The sequence below is a fragment of the Peromyscus leucopus genome, chromosome 6 (genome assembly GCF_004664715.2).
Source record: "Peromyscus leucopus breed LL Stock chromosome 6, UCI_PerLeu_2.1, whole genome shotgun sequence".
Taxonomy (NCBI): domain Eukaryota; kingdom Metazoa; phylum Chordata; class Mammalia; order Rodentia; family Cricetidae; genus Peromyscus; species Peromyscus leucopus.
In genome coordinates this window covers 5,944,138-5,968,135 of record NC_051068.1, presented here as the reverse complement: position 1 = coordinate 5,968,135, position 23,998 = coordinate 5,944,138, and the positions used below count along the sequence as shown (strand labels likewise).

Genomic DNA, 23,998 nt, shown 5'->3' with positions numbered 1-23,998 from the left:
TCAAAAACAATATTACAACTCTATCTTTTATTTAAAAATACAGCTATGTCTTTTCATTTCAAAAGGTGTATACTTTTTATATAATCTAACAATGTGAAACAAACTTTTCCAGCTATCAAAGTATAATCATCCTCAAGTAATGAACTGTTTTCTCCTTCATTAATATGGGAATTCTTTTCTGTTTCCTGTATTCTCAAAGTATACAGTTCTGGTTAATTGGTAAATCTATGTATCCACATGCTCTCTGAGCATCTGTCTTCCTATCTGATATTTAACTAAGTTTCTAGAGAGGCTATGGCTCCATTCAGCCCATCTTCCTTCAATTCAGGATATTATTTTTAATGTACATTTTCTTTGTTTTGGATTTGTATGTTACCCTAATTATAATTTTTAGAGAGGTGATTAATACAATGTATGATCTTATATCTTCCCCCCAAGCTTTAAATCTCAAAAAGATATTAATAAGAAGGTAGGAAGGATTTTCTGAAATAAAACTATCTGCTCCCAGGTCAGCAGAACGACTCTCTCAACAAGCTGAAGGAGTCTCCAACTAAATCACCTTCAGAAACAATTTGTATCCATTTATTTTTAATTTTTTTTGTTAGGACATACTCAACAAACTCTTCTATAATGGAAAATTAATTGTTAAAAAAACATTGCAAGCTTAATTGTTACATCTTCAAATTTATATTGTATAATGTTTCAGAATTATTAATGGGCTGGAAAAATGTGAAGAGACATTACAACCAAGGCAACTTTTAAAAAGAAAGCATTTGTTTGGTGGCTATCTTACAGTTTCAGAGCTTTCGTCTATTATCATCATGGTGCTAAGCAGGCAGCGTGCAAGAGTAGATGAGAGTTCTACATCTGGTTCACCAGGCAGCAGACAGAGAAATAGACACTGAGTTTGGGCTGGGATTTTGAATACTCAAAGCTCACCCCCATGATACCTCTGGCAGTAAAGCTTATGCCTCCTACTCCTTCCTCGATAGCTCATTAACTGGGCAGGATACATGAAAATATATAAGCCTGTAGGGGCCAATGTCATTCAAACCAGCACACTGCTTTATTAGAGGTCCAGAGTTCAGAACTCAGCACTCACCCATGCAGCTCATAAATACCTATAATTTCAGCTCCAAGAGGTTTTATTCTCTACTCCTTCAAATTTCTTAGGTGTGTGCATGCAGACACACAGACACACAGACACACACACACACACACACACACACATAAAATAATTTTTTTAAAAAAATTGTGGCTGTAGTATAGTTATTATTATTTGTTTTTATATTCATTTACCATGGATCTCAATGAAGAATTAGCCATTAAACACAAGCTAAATACTACTATTAATATTAAATAACTAAATATCACTTTCCAAGATGCATAATTTCCAGGGCTAAATAGTTGAAGGATAAACTTATACTGTCTGATATAGTCAAAGGTTCAAAATGTATCTATGTTATTGTAGGACATGGGTGATGTTCTAGGTTTGTGCTTTAAGAAAATGTAAAATATATAAAATTCCCTAAAAATCCCATGTCCTCTACATTGTTAATATAGAGAACTGCATTTGCAAAGTCCAAAATTCAGTAATGTAGTCAGTCACAAGACTTAAATAAATCATCATTCTAGTTTAAAATTTTTTCAGGTGTTGATTTAATGAGATTATTTTCCCATTGAGTAAGATAGCTCACATATATATCTACACGCTTGGAGTAGGCACCTCTGAGTACTAATAGTAAGTTAAGCCCTGTTTCACCTGCATCTATTCTACAGATCACTTTTGAATCATGTTTATCATTTTTAGTTCATTATTAAAAATACCCTAAACACTTGTTACAATGTCAGGTTTCATTCAAGACATGGGACGCCACTTTCCCAGAGCTTCCAAGTCAAGGAATGTTATTAAGTGTTGAAAACTGTGTGCTATCACAACACTCAGTTCCATTGATGTCCCTTCCTCTGTTATACATTAGAAAATTACTCCAAAGCAAGAAAGATAAATTCAGATATTCCATGAAGAAAACATTTAGTAAAGTCTGATAATCTCTTTACTGCTCTTAGAATTATTTTGTAGATGTGATGCAAATAAATAATCTAATGAGCAGTTTAGATTTGTGGCAAATGTTGAATTGGCATCACTGGACACAGAACAAAGGATATAAATCGCTTGTGCAGGGCTCCTTTCCTTCACTGGAAGGCAGGACAACTCTCCATAGCTTTCCTGGCTTCATCTTAGCCACTGCATTCTGGGCTCCTTTTGACATTCATCATCCTTTGTCCTTTATTTACTTAGCTGCATTAAGACTTCTCTGCATCCTAGAGTGTTACTTCTAATTCCCTACCTGTAGCAGTCTCTAGGCTGAAAACAGTCACATCATTCTTAATTTATGATTTATAATAATCAAAAGAACTATGTGTCTTATAGGCTAATCTAAAGTCATAGAAATGATTTGAAATAGTATCCAAGGTTTTTCTCACCTTAGTTTAGGAACTTAGAAGATTGCAGAGATATATTTAATTGTGCCAAGAATACCTCAAAATTAACATTGTAATATTCAGACACAGTTTTACTATCTCTGCAGAGATTTGAGTTCCCTAAACATTGATCTGTAGAGTCTCATTTATTTTGTAACCAAACACATTCGTTTTGTGTCTAGATTAACAAGAACAAATTAAGCCACAGTTTCTATTTTACATGAGCAGTTCTAAAGGATAACTGGCACCCACAAACATGAGTGAAAGCCACAGACATGTCTTCAAGTGTCTCTTTATATGTATCAGACAAAAACTTAATTAAGGCAATGCTTCACAGGTTAAAATCTCCCAAATCTCTAAATACAGACAATTAACCGGTCCACAGGTCCTTAAAAAGAAAAATACACATATTTAAGGAATTTGTCTACCAATTATTCACCAGGCCCATTGAGAGGAACGGTGATGCTGAGTCACAATTGTCAAGCACAAAGACTCTCTGTGAATTGATCTAGCTCATTGACATTTTCTACCTTGGCCTAAAATATTTGTAAGTAGGATGCAATAGTTACTGAGGCTAGTGGCTAATATTGCAAGTGTATTATTTCATTAACTTACAGTTCTTTCTTAATACTTTAGAAGAAAATAATCTACCACTCCTCTCAGACTCTGTGTTTAACAAGGCCTAAAACAAGCAAAAAAATATGAATATGCTTGTGAAAACTTACACTTGTACTAGAACTAAGCTGGTGTTTTGAGAGTTCACAAAGTGCCAATTTTAGTAAAGTCTGAAGTAGCTATTTATTCAAAGTAAAAAATTGTATTGTATATAAAGCATCAAGTTTATGCACTTCATTTTTTATGTAGAGAATGAAATAATAGAGAAGGTTTAAAAGGCACAATGGATCTAAAATATTCAGTATTAACTACTGAAGTACATTTAATACATGAGCTGAAGATAAAATAGAGAAACTATCAAAATGTAATCATTAAAGATCATGAACAGATATTATTCAATATTATGGTGTCTGATATATCAATTCCATTTTATCAATCAATGTCTTGTTCTGTTTTAAAAAAACAAAGTAAATAATTATGATTTTTAACTGTTTTTTTTTTTTTAAGAACAAAAAGACTTAGGGATTGAGCAAACAAATGAAAATGTGCCTCTCAGGTAAAAAATAGGCCACTAACAAATAATTCCAGTTATTTATTTTAGAAGATTCCAATGTGTTTTAAAAGTTCCCAAATAGCAAATTAATTTAGGTTCAGTAATTTTAGTTATCAACACATGTTACAGTATTTAAGTTCAGAATTACTTCAAAAGAAAAAAAAAGTTCATAGCATTACAATTTAATTTAATTTTTTAGCAAAGAGGAGCTCAGTACTCAAACTTCTTAGGCAAGACCAAAATATTTGAAAAGTTGAAAAACTGAATTAGAAATTCAAATTTACCTAAGTATTTGTGATTCCTTTAAGTATAAATTTCAAGGCGAGAGAGAGAGAGAGAGAGAGAGAGAGAGAGAGAGAGAGAGAGAGAGAGAGAGAGAGAGAGAGAGAGAGAGAGAGAGACTAGCTTAGGCTCAGACCCTAGATTCTTCTGACATGATTGCACTCTGCGAGCCAGCCCATGTGGGTCTGCTTCAAGGTGCGGGGCTAATCTTCCCAATGTGTGCCAGCATTGTCTTCCAGGTGAACAGAACGGCTCTACCAAGACTTCATTACTGTTCACAGTGGGTGCTTTGTAATTCTATGTAATTTTAATTAAAGGAGAATTCTGAAACAGCCTCCCTCTGTGCTACCTCCAAGCATACAATTAGCCGAGTACAGTGTCTGCTGCGAACAGCTCGGCTAATGATTTCAGTTTAATAATTTATTATTGCTTCTTCAATGCCAACCTTACAAGAAAAATAAGCTAAAATCACATGTAGCAAGCAGGCATTTTAGGTGTGTAGTTTAATGATTTAGAAGGGATTCCTTCCCCGTTTCAATCTAACACCTCCACAAACCCCCAAATCTTGGTGAAAGAGGGAATACAGGGGCTGGAAAGTTGACTCAGGGTTAAGAGCACTGACTTCTAGAGCACCCAGATTCAACTCATAGCACCCATGTGTCGACTCATAGCTGTCTGTAACTCCAGCTCTAGAGGATAGTGGACACTCTCTGGTACCCTAGGCACTAGGCACACATGTGGTGCGCAATGTATACATGCAGGCAAAACACCCATACACATAAAATAAATAAGGGAGAGAGTACCTTTTGCCTGTCAAAGAATTTCAGGACAAAGGTGGTGACTATGCCTAGCAGATGATCACACTGTAAAAGTGTTCCTACTCAAAACCAGGATATTCTTGTGAAGTACATCCATTGGAGAGGGAGGGAAGGATGCCTGCATACATACAAGCAGTGGGATATTTTAAATTGATTTTTCTTAAAGGGACACCTGAGAACAAGTGTAATGGCTAATGTATGAAAATGTCACAATGAAGTCCACTAAATTTATGCTAAACTAAAATTCAATTATAAGAAATGAAGAAACTATTAAAAAAAACCAATTCTTGAAAGCATTTGTTATCTTAAAAAAAAAAGAGTCCATGATGTGCCCTGAGCCATTTTCTCAACTAGAAAGTCTGAATAAACAAGAGAAACTGCAAGATGTGATCTGAAAATGAGTTTTCATTCATTCAAATAAATCACTTTATCACAGTAAGAAAAAGTGAAGGCATGAGACATTGAAATAGGTCATTCCTTTCTAAAGGGATGGCAAACTGGTCCCTAATTCCTCACCAGTTCTCCCTGGGATTTCTAACTTACACCTCCACTGAATGCTGGGTTGAGGACTGGAAGTTTCTAAGGGAGTTTAGTTTGATTAAAATATTTAAAGTAAAAAAATAAAATATATCCATGAATGACACTTTCAAACCAGTGTTAAAAATATACTCCATACAAGGTTGCTTATGAGCAAAAAGGACCACAGCTTGCTATAAAGTAGTAATGTTTTATTTATAGTCATCTTTTGATATGTTAAGGTTTGTAACTGAATAAACACACAGGTTAGCCTTTTCAACAGAAATTACTACATTTTTAATATTGATAAAATCACTTTTTATGTGATATTTCTGCATTCTTGTTGAAAACCACATAGTTGCTGTCAGTGTATCTTAGCAAATAAAGTGTCGGAAATTGAGAATTGGAGAAAAATCACATTAATGTCACACTACATTTTACCATTCTTTACTTGACCTTAGCATAATCATCTCACATCTACATGATTAAAAACATGACATCAAGGTGGACTAAGAGAGTACATGAGCTACAGGAAGTAATGCAAATATAATTTTGTCATCTTTTTTCTCCCAAAGACTATGTTTGGTTTGGATGAATGGACTCCATGGCTTTTCTAAAAACATCATTTAAATGACATTCCCATAAATATACCAACAACAGGTGCTCAGATGCACATAATTTTACTGTCTAAACAATCATTTGACAGTACTTAAGCAGTAAAATCAAACTCTGAAATGAATAATATAATGTATAATTATATCCATAAATGAGAACACAAATGACTTAATGTAATCATGTTGTATGATACAAAGCTCCACAGTAAATAGGGGGAGGGGCAGATTCCTTCACTCTCATAGAAATGAACCATTGTCCTTAATTTATAGTTCAGGAATACTATGTCTATCTCTTGAAAACAAAGCTTTAGACAGAAAATAATGGGTGCCTGTTGCTTTTTTCTATAATACCTCTCAATAGGAATTGCTTAAGAAACACTTTAAGAAAAACAGCAATTTAAAGACATCAAAATCATGCCCTCCTTGTCCTTAACATGCGAATGTACTGTTTCTTTATGCCTGTTGTTGGGGGTAAGAATAATTGTCAACCATTTATTTTGCAGATATTCGGGACAGTGGGGGTCCCAAGCCAGTGATGGTGTACATCCATGGTGGCTCTTACATGGAAGGCACTGGAAATCTATATGATGGGAGTGTCTTGGCAAGCTATGGCAATGTGATCGTCATCACAGTCAACTATCGGCTCGGGGTACTTGGTAAGATATTTCTTATTTCTTTCACTATTCATCATAAAGTATGTGATAGTTTTTTGTTTGCTTTCTTCTATGCTTCCTGATATGGTTTTTGAATGTATATTTTTGAAAGGTTCTATGCGTTCATTGAAAGTTCACACATTAAGTAAAGTCAACTTGGGAAAAATTCAAATGTGTAGTGGAGAGGTAATAGAGGCGTTGATTGCTAAGATGAGATGTTCTGCATGGTGTGGCTATACAAAAGCATGGAAGCTGACAATGGCAAAGGCCAGATAAACAAGTCCCTGAACAAAGATGTGCTCCTTCTGTTTTTCTCTTGCGCAGTGTGAGGAAACAAAAATGCTGGAGCTCTTCTGTGCTCTTAAATGCTGGTTTACATTTCCTTCTGGGATCACATATGGACTAACTTAGGGAAGTTACTGTTTACCTTTGTCTTATAGGCATTTCTTTTCATTTATTTATTTTTTTGTGGTTCCCTAATAATTAAGAATGTTTTCTCTCAGTATATTTTTATTGAATGACTTAATAAAGCATACACACATTTCTTAAGCTGACAGTTCAATTCAGTCCTACACAGTGTCTCCAGATGGAAGGCAGAGCCTAAGTTGACATACTGAGTTTTGAATAAAAATAGAGAAACTTTACTCCTAGTAAAATGTATTTTTATTTAATAGTCAAGTTTTAAAAAATAACTTTCTGTTCTACCAGTGTAAGTAGGTCACAGTATTGGCAATGATGAAGAAAGATAGTATTTAATCAAAATTTTCTGCAGTGTTTTAATGTAACTTGATTAAAAATACAATGTGTCCTAAGAAGATTTTATTTTTTAATCTTAATTGTTCTAAAAATTTACCACAACTTCAAGACTCAAAATCATTTTGTTTAGAAAAAGGAATATTCTACACCTGATTTTTGTCTTCTAAATTTAGGAAAAATGCTGAATTGTATACTATTTCATACCATTTTTACAGATATTTTTGCCATGTTGAGAATGAGAGCTTTTTACATTCTCAGTCTTCATTAGATATTTTGACAATGTGATGGAGTCAAGTGGATGATACAATGAGCATACTTAGACAGTAGAGGTAAAATGTATTTCTACAGCCCACTGCTCAGGTACATTTTGATGACCAAAGTGTATAGTCATGCATTGTTCAGTTAGAATCATTTTGTTGGGTTAGGACATGCTTCCCACCACTGAAAATTCTGTTTATTAGAAGACAAAGAAAGATGTGTTCATAATTATCCCTAATCAAAACATTTTTATAAGAAGGCTTTTAATGCCTTAATGTTTTTATTTTGTAATATTTTTATTTTATATTATTTCTATAACTCAGTCAGTTTAATAGCTATCATTCTCATATTTTTCCAAAATCTCCAATTGAAAATCCTGTGCAGTGACATGTTTGTAGACTGAAAAATCTAAAAGGAATGCCAGCTGTGGAGTTAGTGCTTTGTAGCTACAACATATGGAGTCTTACTTGACAATTAGTGTGGCACAGTACAGTTTCCTAGGATAAGCTGAGTAAGTTAATGGAAACTTTACCTGTTTCTTCTTGTTTCCTTTTTAAGATTATTTTTCGTGGTTATGGTTTCTTTTTTTTTCTTTTTTTTTTTTTTTTTTTTTTTTTGGTTTTTTTCGAGACAGGGTTTCTCTGTGTAGCTTTGCGCCTTTCCTGGAACTCACTTGGTAGCCCAGGCTGGCCTCGAACTCACAGAGATCCGCCAGGCTCTGCCTCCCGAGTGTTGGGATTAAAGGCGTGCGCCACCACCGCCCGGCTGATGGTTATGGTTTCTTTAGTAAGGACTTCACATTGCTCAGATTTAAATCCTACATGAATGCTCATGTCATGTCTTAATATACAACAATTAAGCAGCTAAAGAAAAGGAAGACTCACTCATCACATGGTCTGTCTCAGTGCTCACAGCATAGGAATTGGAGGATGAGATTTTTCCCAGTTTAGTCTGCTCTGTCTGGAATCTGAGGATCAGCCCTCAGTTGCCTCCTTTATTCCTTAAATAAGGGTTATGTTCAGCCTAAGGCTGCTTTTTATTAAACTTTTAACATGAAAAATAATCAAAATTTGTTAGTGAAATCGTATAAAGCAATGGTTCTCAACCTGTGGGTCATAGCCTCTTTGCACAAACCTTTCTTAGGGTTGCCTAGGACCACTGGAATACATAATGGTTCGTAACAGTAGCAAAATTTCAGTCATGAAGTAGCAACAAAAGTAATTTTATGGTTGGGTTACCACAACATGAGGAACTGTTATAAAAGGCGGCAGCAATAGAAAGGTTGAGAACCACTGCTCTAACACATTTTAAAGTGTTAATTCTAGAATTTTTTTTTCAAAATAAAACTGTTGGGAATACATTAAAATGAAATAATCCAAGAAAAAGAGACTACCAGAACATTTGTTATGGTATCCTTCACACAAGTGTCCCCCCCAAACCAGATCAACACTCATCATGCTAAATGATGAGAATGAGAGCTCTAGATCTGTGATGTGTTTGTTGTGAATATTTGTCTAACAACAAGGTAAGTCAAAGATTCTTAGGTGTGTGTTCCAAAAGAATGGAGGTCAAGTTTGCTGTGGGGTGAATGCTGAGAATTAGGCATAAGATTTGATATCATATCAGAGAAAGTAATGCGCTGTCTTTTGATTCTGGTGTTTTGTTGTGAAGATGAATTTTGGAAGCCAGTGTATAACTGGTCAGTTATAGTTCTGTTGATATGTGGCAATTGGCAGGCAAGCTAGTGTCTGGAACAGGTGAAAAAATTGTCGCTTTGAATTTGCAATGCTTGTTTTGCTTTTGGTTTTTAGTAATGAGTAGTGAAGTAAAAATGTTTCAGTTATAAAATTCATGTGACTATCTAGTGACCAAGGTTCTAGATTTAAAGCATTTTGTGTGAAAAAGTATTTTGTGCATTATAAATTAGAAATAGCATGGAGAAAAACTAAACCTGTCAGTATATTCAGGAAGTTGATGGTTGACATAACTTCCCCAACTAAGAAGCTTCTATGGCATTCTTTGGGAGAGTGGCACACACTCTCACTCAAGACTGGACATGGCTTTCCCTCTGAACAGACAGCTGTGTGCTGAGAACAATAACTGCCAGTAATGTTGACAAAACAGAGAAAAGAGAAGAGGCAGGACTATGGTTCTCCATTCAAGGTCTGAGTCAGCTGACCATTCCCAGTGACTGTATCAGACATAAACATCCAGACTTGAACATGATTCTGCTCACGGTTTTGTGTTCATCCAGTTCTGATGTAAGTTGGCTCTGTTTCTGCCTCCTTCAGCATCTGCTGTTTAAATTACTATTCCATTTATCTTGGAATAGAGTATATAGTAATATTACTTGGTTACATTTTAGTATTTTAATTTATGGATACTAAAATTTATTAACTTGGTTACCTGAGAAATGTTTTGGTTATGTTTTCTAATAGGAGAAAATAATCTATGTGAAATATTTTGGTTGTACCCTAGGTAAATGTGTATTTCATTGGAAAAAATTGTGATGAAATAAATTATTTACTTTGTAAGATGAAGTGCATTCACATTTTTTTTGAAAATAGAAACCACTGAAATAGTAATATATCTTTAAATCTCATAAATAAAAAATATAATGAAGAATTTAATATTACAATGAGTTTCAACTATTCTAAATTTAGGATAAATTTATGTTACTTTCACTATAAAATGAATAATCCAATACCATTGTATTTAACTTAGGTAAATTTTGCTATCTGATGGAAATTTAATGAGTTACCTTTGTGTGGTAAGGACCTGTTAAAGGATGTTGTGCAATTCTTTATTTTAGCCAATGATATTTTAAAAAATTTTTTATTTATTTTTGTTATTTCTTTTCGACTTTCACACAATGTGCTTTTGATCATATTCTGCCTCAAACACTTTCTCAACTCAGCTCCCTTCCTTACCCATATAACTTGTGTCCTTTATTTGTTATTTCTCTCTTTTCTTTTTTTAATGCCTCAAGACCAATTTATGTTGTCTAAGTATTCACGGCTGCATGGTCTTCTGCAGTGCGTGGTTGACTTAACAGGTGATACACTCTTAGGGAGAGCTGTCTCTCCCTCTCCTGGGAGTGAAGAGTCTCTAATAGTTGTGTATCTATCTTGATGTGGGATAGTATGCTCAACTCCCCTCTCCATGCTATGATTTGGTATGCTTAGGAATTGTACATGATTTATGCTCTCATGACTGTTATGAGCTTATATGTTAGCTACCCTCCTGGGTCCAGAAGATAATCTTTCCTTGGAGTCAGTCACCAGCCTAGGATCTTACATTTTTTATGCTCCCTTCTTTTGTAATGATCCCTGAGATGTGGGAGAGAATATGTTTTATACAAATGTTTCCTTTAGGTATGAGTTTCTGCAATCTTATTTACTAAACTTTGGGCAGTTGTGAGTCACCATCAACTACAAAAAGGGACATCTCAGATTAACGTTGAGAGATGTGGTGGCCTATGGGTTTAATGATAATTTCTTGAGTTGGTTCCTATGTCTGTTAAGCATCATAAAAGTAGGAGCTTCTTTCCTATGGCTTATAAACTGCCTCGCCACTGGTTCTAGAACAAAAAAGTGGTGCTAGGTATGAGCTTTGTCTCATGTAGCAGATCTGAAATGCAGTGACAAAGTTGTTGTCACTTTCCTGATATTCACGCCACTGTAGTGAGTCTCCCCAGGCCAGTCATTCCTGCAGTTTGCAGGACTAATAGCTAGCGAGGATTAAGTGATGGTTGTTTTTCTTCTCCAGTAGTTTACATAGAGCTTCTAGCACCATGGAAGCTAGCCAGGAGGGATGAAGCCCCTAAGATTCATAAGTCCCAAAATTTGTCTAGAAATCAACACATTTTGGGAAAAGAGCTGGTTAAATATTTTACTTTGTTAATATAGTTTACATAATCCATCAGAGTGGAAAATATTAAAGTAAATTATATAAAGAATTACAATTAGTTTATAATGCTACTGAAGGCTAAAGAGTCCAAAACAATTTTTCTTAACTTATTGCAAACTAATATTAATAAACTGTGTTTTTATTCTGTTCAGCTTGGTTAATGAGATTTAATGATTCTTATAACTAGGTTGTTGATGTTATAGTAAGGCTTAAAATACTACAAGAGACAATGTATAGATACCTATTGCTTTAGTGTGATCAATTATAACTGATACCATTCAATTTAACAATATGCATTTTTATGAAGAAAGAAAAGTAGGTACAACATTGTCATTTTAAAAGAGTTTGATTGGCCATGCGGCAGTGGTGCAAGCCTTTAATCCCAACACTCGGGAGGCAGAGGCAGGCAGATCTCTTTGAGTTCGAGGCCAGCCTAGTCTGCAAAGTGAGTTCAAGGAAAGGTGCAAAGCTACACATAGAAACCCTGTCTCAAAAAAAAAAAAAAAAGAAAGAAAAAACAAATAAAAGAGTTGATTAGTGAAAAGGTGAATTAATTGTTAGAGAGTAGTAATTTATATACTTTATTGTTATAACACAAAATTAATTTCTATTTCAGAAGCATGATATATATATATATATATATATATATATATATATATATATATATATAAACCTGAACTTTAAAAGAATAGAAACAAAATGTATCTGATGGGCTGTATTTGAATTTTAGGAGATTCAGATCAAGGGAACTCACTAAGTCTGTGGAATACTTATACATTTACATATTTGTATGCAAGGATAATTAATGAAAAAGTGGTTGTGAATTTGAACAAGAGCAAGGAGGACATGTGGGAGGGTTTGGAGGAAGGAAAGGAGGGATGGGAATCTGTAATTATGTTGTAGTCTCAAAAGAAAAGAATAAAAGAAATGCAAACCATTTTCCAGCTTTGCACTTGGGTTCTTGTTCTCTGTATTTTTTAGTGGGGAAATTCTTGCCTTTTATTTTTCATTCCCATCTGCCTCACTTAAAAACAAATCTCTAATACCAAAATAAAAAAAAAACCCTGCATATGTAAACAATATATAATCATGTGCCAAATTTTATATGTTGATGATTTCCTACCGTGTGTCCAAGTATGTTCCTGGGTCACACAAAGGAAATTTACTCTGTTCTTGAGCTCATATTTTCTTTATGGATTCCTAGTTTTTGAACAAAACCCTGAGTTTTACTGAAAAGAAGACAAAATACCATTCTTTACTGTTTACTTTTCCATATTACTCTTACCTTGAAAAACTGAAGTAATCTGTGACAAATGAAACCATAATAAATAGGTTGTAATTTATATTTGAAAAATACATACTTTAAAAGAATTGCATGCCCTATTAATAAAAAACATTTTAAAGAATAAGGCATTATATGTCTTAATCACCACTGCCATACAAAGGTAAGAAGCATAATAATCAAAATTATACACTAGTAATTTTTTTCTCACATTATACTAACAAGAAATTTATCATACAAGCTGCATTATTTGTATTTGCAACATGGAGTAATATTAGAATTGAGTGAAAATTGTGTTACTAGAAAATGTAAAACCAAAAGCATAGCAATAAATGCTCAGATTTCTACAGTGCCATTCAGCAAAGTGCAAACCAAATCCAGTGAGCCAAGATATTTGTTGATTTTACTTATAAAAGCATAAACCTAAAAGCAATTTAGAAAAATAGAGATTTATGATTTCTTCTGTAACACACCAGTTGTTTCAACTGGGTTTTAATAAAGGGTAGGTGTTAATCAATTTTGATTGAGTGCTAATATGAACACCCTAGAGAAGAGAGATTTTTTGTTAAAAATAAAAAAAAAAACTTGATTACTGAAACTTTGCACAATAAACTACGTGTTTGTTACTTTTATTATACATACTATCTCCAGTGTGTTTGATGTAGCTTAGAAAAATGTCAGCTACACCCGAATAGCATACTTTAGAAATGAGATACGGGTAATTGTCAGTTAATGTAGATATCAGGAGAATTTTATAAAACATATTCCAGGTATGTCTGTTGATATATTCAACTACACAGTGCTCTGCATAGAAATTCTGTTAATTGTTGAGGGTTTTATAAACATTACACTTGCTGCCTTAAGGAGCGTGAGGGATGACAGTAAATAAATGGAAAGCAGCAACCGATATTCACTAGACAGCAACTTAGTTCATAATTAACTTCTGAGTTATATGTGGGTTCTAGAGAAATGGCAGGTGAAATGCAGAGGGACGTACTCTACACCAGATACTCTGAAAAGGCTCCCTGAATAGATGACCCCTAGACATGCACACTGGCTTGCCAATACCATGTGACTCTTCTACAATAGCAAAAACTTTCATTAAATTAAATTTAAGAAAATTCCATGTGCTCCTGCCTTCCATTATCTTTGTGTTGATGTGTATTGAATCTCTCCAACTCAACATGGCTGATATGTGTGGAATTTTCCGGTTTCTCCATTACATGTTGACAACTAGCTTATGCTAGTAACTGTAGCAACAGCAATCACAATCATATTTATGTTCACTAGGGACTAACTGAGCCCTTGTGCCTTCTGGGAGATTAGAAATCTTTCTTCTACACATACCCAACAGACATTTTATCACATTTGTCAATGTTCTGATGATGAAATTAATCAAAACAGTATTATGGAAAAACATTTAAATAACAATTTGGAAGGCTTTAGGACTCAGTATTATCAGTTTTATTCTAGAGCTTACTAAATAAAAGATATACTGAAGACTTCTTAATCTTATGTTGTTATTTTACTCACCAATATGGCCACATTTAGGCTCTAACCAGTCTTTTAAGAATGTATTATGCTTTATTAATTCTCAAAGAATGTTCAAATACTGGTAGTAAGTGAAGCATGTGCCTTATAAGTGTTTTATTTATTGAGATCAATGATTTTGAAAATAATAACAAAGAATGTAGATTCCCTCACTCCTAGGCAAGGCTTTTCTGGGGCCAGAATCTAGTCTGCATTTCTACAGAGAGTGATCCACATGGCAAGATATTAGCCTCATTTGCATGGCAGGAGTCATTTTAATTAGTACATTCATTTGTTCACTCACAAACTCCTCATATATCTCTAAAGTGCCCTCAATAAGCTCTTATTACTTGGTCACAAGAGTGGAAAAATCACTCAATCCATCTTCTTTCAGGTTCATAGTAAGAAAGGAAGAGTGACATTTAATGTTGGTATGAACACATATTTTGATAACATATTTTGATAAGTTGTATTTCTGCAAAAGCAATTGGAGTACTATGAAAAAATCACCTCTGCAACTGTTTGTGGAGGTGCAATATAGATGAAGAGATTCGGGAACATCATTTTGTCTTTCACAGTAAGAACAGGTTGGGGTTTTCTTAGGTCTTAAAAAAGGCAAAGATTTAGAGTCAGAGAACGTCCCGCCATAGTTTTTAACACATTGGAAGCAAAATGACTTATTTAAAGAAGAAGGTAGAAATGTAGAAATACAAGCAAGTAGACTCCCCACAAACAACAGCAGGATGGAGCTGTGACTGACTGAGCAGCATTAGTTTCTGAAATATGAAATGCAGAGGAAAGTGAATGATTAACCATGAGCTGGATGTTGAAGCTACAGCGTGGGACAGAAACTTTCAGACTTCAAAAAGACAAAGGCCAATTCTCTTTCATACTTGTCTTATACATCTCAGAAAAACAATTCAGTTTAAGAAACTATACTACTGCCTCTTAAAAGAAAATGAAGGTATTAGTCTCTATCTAAGAGCTCTTTCTGTGCTCAAAACACGCAAGAACTTGGATCCTGAGTACATCAGCTTTGTTGGCTTTTTGAAATCTATTTTTTCCCTCCCTAGCCCGGGCCTACTCCAGCCTGAGGGCCTGGCATCCTGCTCTCCCTTTCATGGGCTTGTGTTAGGAATAGACTGCATCTCGTCTGCAGGCACATGCAGTTCTTTTCTTTTTTCCCTTTCCTCAACTGTTCCCTGTACTATCTACTCTGAACATCTGGGCACAATTCCCTCTTCACTCTTTTTATTCTGAGTTGTCCCAGTTCATTTTCTAGAGACAGAGTTGTGTTTGGTGTCTTCTTTGAGCCTCACTGCCACCACTGTTTCCTCACCTTGGGTTTTCCAGATGACCCCAATCTTCCAATTCCAAATGCCACACATTGCAACCAGGCAGAGTACCTTAAAATAGAACAAGATTCTATTTTTCTTTAGTGCTTCTTCCAAGTCTTATGGTTAGCATAATTCCTGGGGTCTATTCCATAGGTTTTTGTTGTTGTTGTTGTTTTGTTTTGTTTTTTGTTTGTTTTTTCCTACCATTTTCAAGCCTGTTAAAGAATATTGCTATTCTTATTAGCAGAGACTGCCTTCTATGTAGGTCATCTTTCTGTTACAATGACAAAACATCAGGATAAATCAACTTAAAAGGTCGAAATGTTTATGTTGACACATCATCTTGCAGCTTTCAGTCCTTGCTTTCCTGGTGCCATTACCTGATCCACTCGTGGTGAGCCAACCTCACTGCTGAGAGTACACAGACTAGCAAAGAAGCTTGCTTTGTAGAACCTAGGTATCAAAGAAAGAAGGCAAAGTTCTAGTCTTTCTTTCAGTGACACACCCCACTGCCATAAATAGAAGCAATTAGTTATGACATAAAAAATATGTAGTTGTGTAATGGCGTGCAATTCTAGAATTTTTAAGTTTTTGACTCTGTAGGAAAATAAGCTTCAAGAAAGATATATTATTTCATTTTTACAAATGATTACTTTTACTGCTGTATTGTATTTGTGAGGAGAGAGGGGTGTGGGTGTGTGAAAGGCTCTGACTGTGTATTCCATGTGTGTCTGGTCATCGTACAGGACAAGATGTGGAGTTGAATCACTTCGCTCCTTCCACTATGTGGGTCCTGAAGGTAGCTCTGTTTCCTAGTGACAGCACAGGCAGGTGATGAACCTGTTAGCACATGGACACTGGGGTCCAAAGCCATCACTGCTGGCATCCTGCTGTCTGTCAGGGCAGTTGCGCTTGTTGCATGCTCCCAACTTCTCAGTCATCAGTGCCAAGTTATCATCCTGTCTTGGATCCTTCAGATCAAGTTGGCTCTTGTCTTCCCTCTGCTCCCATAGCCCAGGCAGTCTGTTCTTCATGCTGGTATTGTGTGTATTGATAGTTCCAGGGGTATATCCTACTACCCAAATTAAAATATAATTTCCACATTTTACCAGATTTGCTAAACCTTTGAGAAGCCTGGAAGAGTGTTCTGCATGCATAACAAAATGTCTTCAATAGCCCTGTAATTGAACTCACTGTGCCTTTCCTATGGTGGGTGCACAGGGAATACAGCACAGCGGCTTGTGATGAGGCAGTTGGCAGGAAAGAGCAGCAGCCACATGTGAAAGGCACATTTTCTATTCCTCGTAAATGAGATGGAGCTTTTTAAAGATAATCACGGTGTGTTCTACTAGCAGAGGCAAGAAAGCTCCCTGGATATCTAGATCCAAATGTTTCCTATCCTAGAACTATTACACATGAAAGATATAACCGATGAAAACTCATGAGTGATCCCTGCATTGCCATGAACTTAGTGTTTGTGTTCTTCAGATACTTGCTCTGTGTTTGAGGTGGTGGAAAACATCGATACTAAGGAACCTGAAAACGGTGATAAATATCGATCTTTGATGTCAGATGGGTATAATGTCACAGGAAAATAACTCATGCATTTACAGATGTAATATGCTTCAGATTTTAATGTTTTTTCAGATTCAGCTTAAGATCGTTTTCTAAAGATAATTGTGAAAGGAACAAAAGATAGCATTTAATTAGTTTTGTCTTTTGATGTCCAATAAGTTTTACGTGGAATTATAGGTGTGTAGCACCTGTCACGAAAACAAGGTGAAGTGAGAGATTCTGAACTTTGCTGTGAGTATGTGAGGCAGGAGATTATACAGATGAATGTCTCCTGAATGTCTTCCCTCACTTCTCTAGGACCAGTTTGTGGCATAGGGACCATAGATTTACTCTAAGAAAAAAAATTGAGGCACAGGTGAAGCAATCCTCCTGAAGTGATTTCCACATTTTTATAGCACAGAGGAATGCCCCAAGATGAAAAATATGTCCAAGAGACATTCATTTTTGTGTCATAGCCTCTGGATTACTGTATTTGATCTTGGGAAAATGGCATCTTGTATAGAAAATTCATTTTTCTTGGTGAATATTCAACACACTCAAATAGACTTAAGCCATTAGAAAGGATTCTTTGTGGTAACATTGTCATAATTAGCGGCAATTATTTCTGACAGGAAGAGATGTAGTGATTTTATATTATTTTAATTATGCTATAATTCTTTACGTTTTTCACTTTATATGAAAATAAACTTTAAAAAAGATGTATTATCTCTTTAAAAAAACTGTTTTATTCGAGAGTTTTCCCAGGAAACATGAAATTATATTATCTCCTAATCACAAGGAATCTGCTTTTTAGCATAGATATTTGACTTTGTTGCTGCTGTTGTTTTGAAACTAAGCTGTGATATTGACTAAAGCTGTTGGTTGTGCCTGGGTCAGAAGTGCGGATTTTCAGAACCAAGGTTAGCAGGGTCACAGGCCAGCTGCAATTTTGTACTATTATGCATTAAATTAAAAAAAAAATGTACTTAATCTCTTAGTAATATTTCCCTCTATTTCATTCATGTTTTTTATTTAGGGAATTTTTTTTTTTTTGGTTTTTCGAGACAGGGTTTCTCTGTGTAGCTTTGTGCCTTTCCTGGATCTCGCTCCATAGACCAGGCTGGCCTCGAACTCACTTTAATCCCGAGTGCTGGGATTAAAGGCGTGCGCCACCGCCGCCACCACCACCGCCTGACAAGGGAATTATTTTTTAAGCGAGTGCTTCGTTTACATAATGTCACGATCCCTTTGCATAGAAATCCCCAGTCACAGTTTTGTGCGAGTCTGTGCAACGAGGGGATGGCCAGTTTTGAATAATGAATGACAAGGAAAAAGAAGGCTCTGAAAACATTTCCAGAGTTGAATTTCAGTTTAAATTCTACCAGTAGTTCTTTCTTTTTCTTAAATTTTATACATTTATTTGTTTAGTATGTGTGTCTGTGTGTGCATGTACATGTGTTCATGTCTGCATGTATGCCTGTATGGCATGTAGCAGTCAGAGAACAACTTTCAGGAATTGGTTCTTTTCTTCCACCACCTGACCCCAGGCACCAGACTCAGGTCCTTTGGTTTGTAAGCAAGTGCCTTTAGCCGGTGAGCCATCTTACAGATCCAGACTAATTTGCTTACGATCAGAAAAGGACGTGAACCTCCTAACTGGTCATCAGGAAACCAAACATATTCTAAGCATTGTTTCCAAAGTATTTCTCCTGCATAACTCAATGTTTGGGAATAATGATGAAAAATTGAGATCTACTGTGAAAATGTTTTGTCATGCTTTGAGGGCTTTGAAACAGAAAAAGTTCAAACTTTCACATAGTTTCCCAGGATCCATTCTCCCATGAGCTCTGAGCGACAGCTGTCAAATGGAGCATTTTCATCCCTCTACGTTTGCCATAGGCTGACCCCACATGGGGCTACAAGATTGTGATGAACCAGATTCCTAACAAGGGAGGTTAGCAAATTTGGTTATCTAATACTAAATGATCAGTGTTAAAATGCATATGTGTAACACTGTACAGACTGAGCAGGCCACACACTTATGGATGTAACAATTAATAAACAAACAAACAAAAAAGGCCATGAATTTGAAGAAGAGTAAGGAGGGGTATCCAGGGAGGGCTGGAGGGAGGAAAGAGAAGGGAGTAATTATATTTTAATATCAAAAAATAAAAGAAATAATTGACTCCTTAGACTGGGGTGGTTTCTCTGTGTGCTTTACAGAGGTAAATGTTCCCAGGAGTGTCTGTCTTCTAGGGGATGACGACTGACCGTCACTTTGCTGAGCCACCAATATGGGCAGACAGGTGTGTGCAGGACATGGCAGCCCCTCAGCCCAGTTTGTCCTTCGGAAGAACAGTTTACTTAACTTTGGAAACATGGCATCTTATGAGCAAGAAATCTATATTTTTCTCCTCTTGATTCTCTTACAAAGGTCTACTTGCTCTATTATACTTTTGATTTTGTTTTCTGACTTTTTTGTTCTAGTTTAAAGCATCAAAATGTCTTCTGTTTTTCAAAATTATAATTAAAATTGATAATGCTGTTCAATGCGCGTGTTAGTTATTTTCTCTTAGCTCTGTTGATACACATTAGACATTAGGGGAAATTCTTCATATATGTGCACATTTTGTAGCTTACAAACAGATATTCTAGTCTTCAGTCTTCTATAAGTTCTTTAAATTCTCCTATTGGAAATGGTATGGCCAGAATCAACCGCAGTTCACACATGCAACCTTAAACTGCCCAGTAGCCACATTGAAAAGACATAAAAGAAAGCAGCTAAAACTTACTTCATTCATCCTAATACATCTAAATATTTCTAAGTTGCATCAGTGTCAAGTTGTTAATATTTTAATTCTATTAAAACTTAAAGTTGCCGGGCGGTGGTGGTGCACGCCTTTAATCCCTGCACTCGGGAGGCAGAGCCAGGTGGATCTCTGTGAGTTTGAGGTCAGCGTGGGCTACCAAGTGAGTTCCAGGAAAGGCGCAAAGCTACACAGAGAAACCCTGTCTTGAAAAACCTAAAAAAAAAAAAAAAAACTTAAAGTGTTTCAATTCAGTTGCCAAGTTTACAACAGATAAAATAATTCATAATATTTCATAATTCTATTTAACAATAAAGGCATATTCAACAGAAAACATTAGGTTTTGGTGGTTGATTTGGAAAATTTATATGAATTAAAATTAAGTACATCCATAATGTGAGTCAAATGCCAAGTGCTAATAGTCTTCTAAAGCCAGTGACTACCAACATGGACAGCATGTCTTTCTATATGTATAGTGAGCCTTATAGATACATAGTTGTTATGAGGACTAGTCAGAGCAAGAACTCCCAATTCAAAGATCTGTGAAATTTTTCATTGGTATGTTCATTGTACTACAATATCATTACACTTAAATGCATAGAAGATATGAGCTGGGCACACTGTTACATCCAAGGCTTGGGGATCAGAGGCAGGGGGACACAATACTTCAGGGAGACTCACCTTAGACAAGCAAACCTCATTTCATAACAAAGAGTAGGTAGAAACTTAAAGACATTAACATCTGTTATTTTATTACCAATTTTCAAAACAAAACAAAAAACTCTTAAAATATAAAGGTGAGAAAATCCTTGCTGTTTCTTCAACATTCATAGTTCATTTTTCCATCCAGGGGTTTGGAGGACTCAGGTCAGATTTAACGCCTGGTTTTAATGTCTGTTGCAGTTAAAAAGATGATTCACAAAACACAAAGGTGCAATAATACATTTAAAGAGCAGCACGCATTGTTAATCACTGGATATTTAAAGCTGCATAATAGTCTTGATAATTCTGAGGGCTGAATGCTTGTCAAACAGGATTAAATTGTCATGGTTTCTACTTTGTAACATTGTTGGCTACAAGCTTATTCTCAAGAGCAAAAAAGAAAAAAAAGAAAGAAAAAAACACCTGTCAGCTTTGCCATTTTTATGTGACTCTGGTGGTCATGAAATCTTCATTTTGTGCTTTATTTGCAAGAATCGTTTGAAGCTGCTTGTCCCTTGTGAGTGCTAGTTTTAATAAATTAAGCAACATAGACAGTAAACCCACTGAACAGGGTTCACATGCTCTGTAATGTGCCTCACTACAAAGAAAGTGGGCTAGAACTTGAGTGGGAAAAGTCCCCTCTGCCCTCAGAAACCTCCTGCATTGGGAATAAGGTGTATGTGTGTGTGTGTGTGTGTGTGTGTGTGTGTGTTTGGTGTGAATGGGCAACATTCTTGATTTGCATATGCAGACAAGGCTTCATTATTACAGATCTATTTTTAAAGATAATTTATTTTTTAATAAAATGTAATTATAGATATTGCTATTTTCTTCCCACTCTTGGCACTACCCTATCAGTAATACTGATATAAGATAGGTTATTCCTTATTGGGTAGACTTTTCAATTAATTGACCCACATAACTGTGACGTGAAGAAGTTCCTCTCAATAACTATGGGTATCAATTGCAGTCTGTGTGTTTCCATTTTCCACCTGTCAGCCTGGATTTATGTGACCTCTATCAGTCGTGCAACTATAAAAACAACGTGGCCATTTGATAGGCATCGAGTGGCCCAGCTGACTTCTTAGACAGCTTGAAAGTGTGCACAAGAGGAGAGCACAGAACCTGTTATCCTCATGACAAATAAAATAGTGCAGAGATTAAGACCCCAGTTTAAGAAATGTCCTTCAATTTTCATCTTAGTAGTGTAGTTTCACACTTCTTCACATAGGAGACTCTAGAGAAAGGTATTGAAAAAATTTGTCAAGCAAAATTAGATTTCGAGACAGGTTTCTCTGTGTGCTTTGCGTTTTGTACTTGTAGTGTCGCTCACAGGATCTGCCTCTGCCTCCGAGTCTGGATTAAAGCGTCGACAGGCATTTGTTTTTATCTTTTTTTTTGTTTCATGGGATTTATTTTTTTTTTTTTTTTTTTTTTTTTTTTTTTTTTTTTTTTTTTTTTTTTTTGTTGTGTGTGTGTGTGTGTGTGTGTGTGTGTGTGTGTGTAGGTTAGAGGAAAACTTGCTGGAATTGGTTCTGAAGCATGGTCTGCAGAGATCAAAGTCAAGTGTCATGCTTTGCAGCAGCTGCCATTACCCTTGACAGTCATCTTGCTGGTCCTCTTTTCCTTTTTCAGTACTAGGATTGAACCCAGGGCCTTGGACATACAAGATCAGAGTGATACCCTTTCCTAGACCAGCCCTACTCCCCGTCATTTCCTTTCGTATGACGATAGTGAGCAAGTCAAAAAATATTTTATTCACATTTCATGCTGAGAAAAAATTAAATATATGCCATTTCATTCTGTTCCAGTGGGTGATAACTAAGTCCATTGCTCATATTTGTTATATTTTGAATGGGCAACATAAGCAAAATGTGTTCTTAGGGGTTTCCCTTTTACTCTGTTTCACTACCACATAAGATCTTTCATTATTGAAAAATAATTGATGTTTACACCTTGTTCTCAAAAGCTTAAGAAGTTCCTGACCACTTTAGTTGAATGCTGGTCTGTATCTAAACTGATTTTTATTTACGTGGCATTCTGTATGCTCTTCTGAACTAATGAGAAGTGGATCTTGGAGAATTGGGGTCTGAAAAGTGGAAAATTAAAATCATCACACTCTGCATTTTTTTATTTCATATCTTTCCCTAGAATGCTTAGGTTCCCAAGTGAATGCTTACTAATCTTTTAGTACCAAACATGTTTTTGTCAAATAGCAAAGAGTCTTGAACTATGGTTTCTGGTATTTAAATATGTCTTACAGTAGAGCTGAACAGAGCCTGTTTGGTGTCACAGTACAGATGGAATAGACAGGATCAATTGTAAAGGTTATGAACATCCTATTTTCTTAATGCAGTCCCTATGAGCCGTATTAATTTCAAATTGACAAATTGATGTGATTTAAGGCTGAATAAAAATGTTGCTAATATTTAGATGGTATCCCAATTTCTACTATGCCTTCATATGTTGGGAATGTGGTGTACAGTATGGTGCTGGGAAAAGTAGTATCAACTTTAAGAGTTGGGGTCTAGTGGGGTATCGTCAGGGCCTGTTGGGAATGGTACCTTAGTTGTTATTGAATTCTGAATTAGTTCTCTGGTGAATGTGATAAGGCCGATAGCCTGAACAGTGAATTGCCCTCTGGTTTCCTGTGTAGTTGATGGTCACTTCCTCAGGTCTATATCCCTAAAATATGGTTTCCATCACAACAGAGCTAGTGTCATAGATTTTGGTCTTTCAGAACTATGTGAGTTAAGGAAGCACCCCTTTTTTGTAAAGTTAGATGACTTCAGATAGGTTGTCATAGAAAAGAGACTAATATGTATATAGTGCATGTTTACAACATTAAACATATTGATTTTGTTACTTCGTTAGTATATGTATGGTGTCTGTCTGTCTCTTTTGTCTCTCTGTCTCTCTCTCTTCCCACCTAGTCTCCCTCTGTGAATTTGTGTGTGTGTGTGTGTGTGTGTGAGAGAGAGAGAGAGAGAGAGAGAGAGAGAGAGAGAGAGAGAGAGAGAGAGAGAGAGAACTACTACAGTAAATAATCAACCTGCTTACTGAAGCTGAGAAGTCTTCTCTGTACCATGTGAGAACTGGACAGTCAGGGACAATGATGGTATAGTTCAGTCTGAGTCTCAAGGCTAAGATTCAAGAATGCTGATGTTTAGGATCCAGAAGAGGGACCTCCACCTAGTTTTTAGTAGCTTGTTTTGCCTGTTTATTCTATGCAAGTCTTTAAATTATCTGATTCTAATCCCTGAAATCAGATACTTGCAAGGGACACTTAACAGATTCAGCAGTTATATTTATATATTATGTGTTTGTATAT

The 23,998-nt window shown here is 35.7% G+C and overlaps 1 protein-coding gene across 11 annotated transcripts in view; it reads left to right on the top strand.

Annotated features, from left to right (window-relative positions):
* Positions 1–23,998, top strand: part of Nlgn1 (neuroligin 1) — an 899,837-nt gene that overhangs the window by 410,152 nt on the left and 465,687 nt on the right. For all 11 annotated transcript variants that reach the window (XM_037207284.1, XM_028875794.2, XM_037207285.1 and 8 more), the window contains one exon: positions 6,383–6,535. In XM_037207284.1, coding sequence (XP_037063179.1) covers positions 6,383–6,535 — 153 coding nt within the window. The remainder of the gene's footprint in view (positions 1–6,382; positions 6,536–23,998) is intronic.